The 1,299-nt window shown below is 32.0% G+C and overlaps 1 protein-coding gene across 8 annotated transcripts in view; it reads right to left on the bottom strand.

Moving 5' to 3' along the window:
• Window positions 1-400: 400 nt before the first annotated feature.
• The window catches only part of LOC131936356 (tyrosine-protein kinase SRK2), a 33,701-nt gene continuing 32,802 nt past the window's right edge, over window positions 401-1,299 (bottom strand). For all 8 annotated transcript variants that reach the window (XM_059293294.1, XM_059293297.1, XM_059293296.1 and 5 more), the window contains one exon: window positions 401-609. In XM_059293294.1, the coding sequence (XP_059149277.1) occupies window positions 407-609 (203 nt within the window). In that variant the 3' untranslated portion in view covers window positions 401-406. The remainder of the gene's footprint in view (window positions 610-1,299) is intronic.

The following is a 1,299-nucleotide window of genomic DNA, read 5'->3' as shown; positions in this document are numbered from 1 at the left end:
TTTCAGATGGTGTCACGTCACACTTTTTCATTTTAAAAAGATATGTTCAAAAACGAATCTTAGCCGATATTTCGGGTTTTTTTAGAAAACTGTTTTAATAAATAGTAATAGGAATTGATTAAAATACTCTGTTGACAGACCAGATTTTGGAAAAATATCGTAAATTTTAAGAAAAATTCAACTGCGATTTTGAAGGGAGGGAGTCTTGCATTTTGTGACGATGTGTGGCGAAGGAGAGGGAGTAAAATGGTAAAAAAAAAAACGTGAAGTCATTTATGGATGACCAATTTCCAACATAAAAATCAGCAGCGAAGAAGAAAATAGAAAATAAATAAAAATGAAAACATAAATGACTATTTAAAAGAAACCATACTTTAAAAAAATATGAAAACAGTAAGAATGTATCTCAGTCTGCATCCTTATAATTTGGTTCAACAGATATGAAATAGTCATCAAGGTAAACAAAAAGATGTTCAAATGTTGGGCGTTGCTCTGGTTTCTCGTGCCAACATTCCAGCATCTTAAGGTATATACTCTCGGGGGTGTCAATAGGTTTCTCCATTCTATAGCCACGTTCAATCTGATCCAGTACACTTCTGTTATCCATGCCTGCAAAAAAACAGGAGATGCAAATACTATCATTTCATAATTGAATACTCAAATACGATTAATACACACGCACGCACGCACGCACGCATACACACACACACACATATATATATATATATATATATATATATATATATATATATATATATATATATATATATATATATATATGGTGACAGGACAAATTATCTCAGACAAAATATCTCACGGACAAATGATCTCAGGACAAATGATCTCAGGACAAATGATCTCAAGGACAAATAATCTCACTGACAAAAGATATTAGGACAAAATATATCAGGACAAAAGATACGATGGACAAATGATCTCAGACAAAATATCTCACAGCAAAATTTCAAAAGTGTACTGGATACTTTTAGTTGATCTGAACAGTTTTTTTTTATTGACTGTCATATGGTTTTGTTTACTATGTTTAATATTGTTTATATGCCTATATAATAATTGTAAGAAGTGGTTTGCCGTAAAAATTTGCCATATTGTACTAAACATTTTAAAATAGAGATTACTAATAAAGAATGCGACGATTAAAGAGTTTGTTTCGATAGACAGCGTAGGTTGGCTTGACAAACATGAGACAATCCTACCACGTCGGGTGGACGAAACTAGATCTAAGGGAATGAAATAACAATAAAGACACACCTTTGTATCAAGGTGGCAGCCAGCTTTGAT

Source organism: Physella acuta, unplaced genomic scaffold (assembly GCF_028476545.2).
Source record: "Physella acuta isolate Inbredline_101_S28 unplaced genomic scaffold, ASM2847654v3 ptg000176l, whole genome shotgun sequence".
In the NCBI taxonomy this organism is placed as follows: Eukaryota; Metazoa; Mollusca; class Gastropoda; family Physidae; genus Physella; species Physella acuta.
The sequence above is the reverse complement of the archived record's forward strand: the minus strand, read 5'-3'. Positions and strand labels throughout refer to the sequence as shown.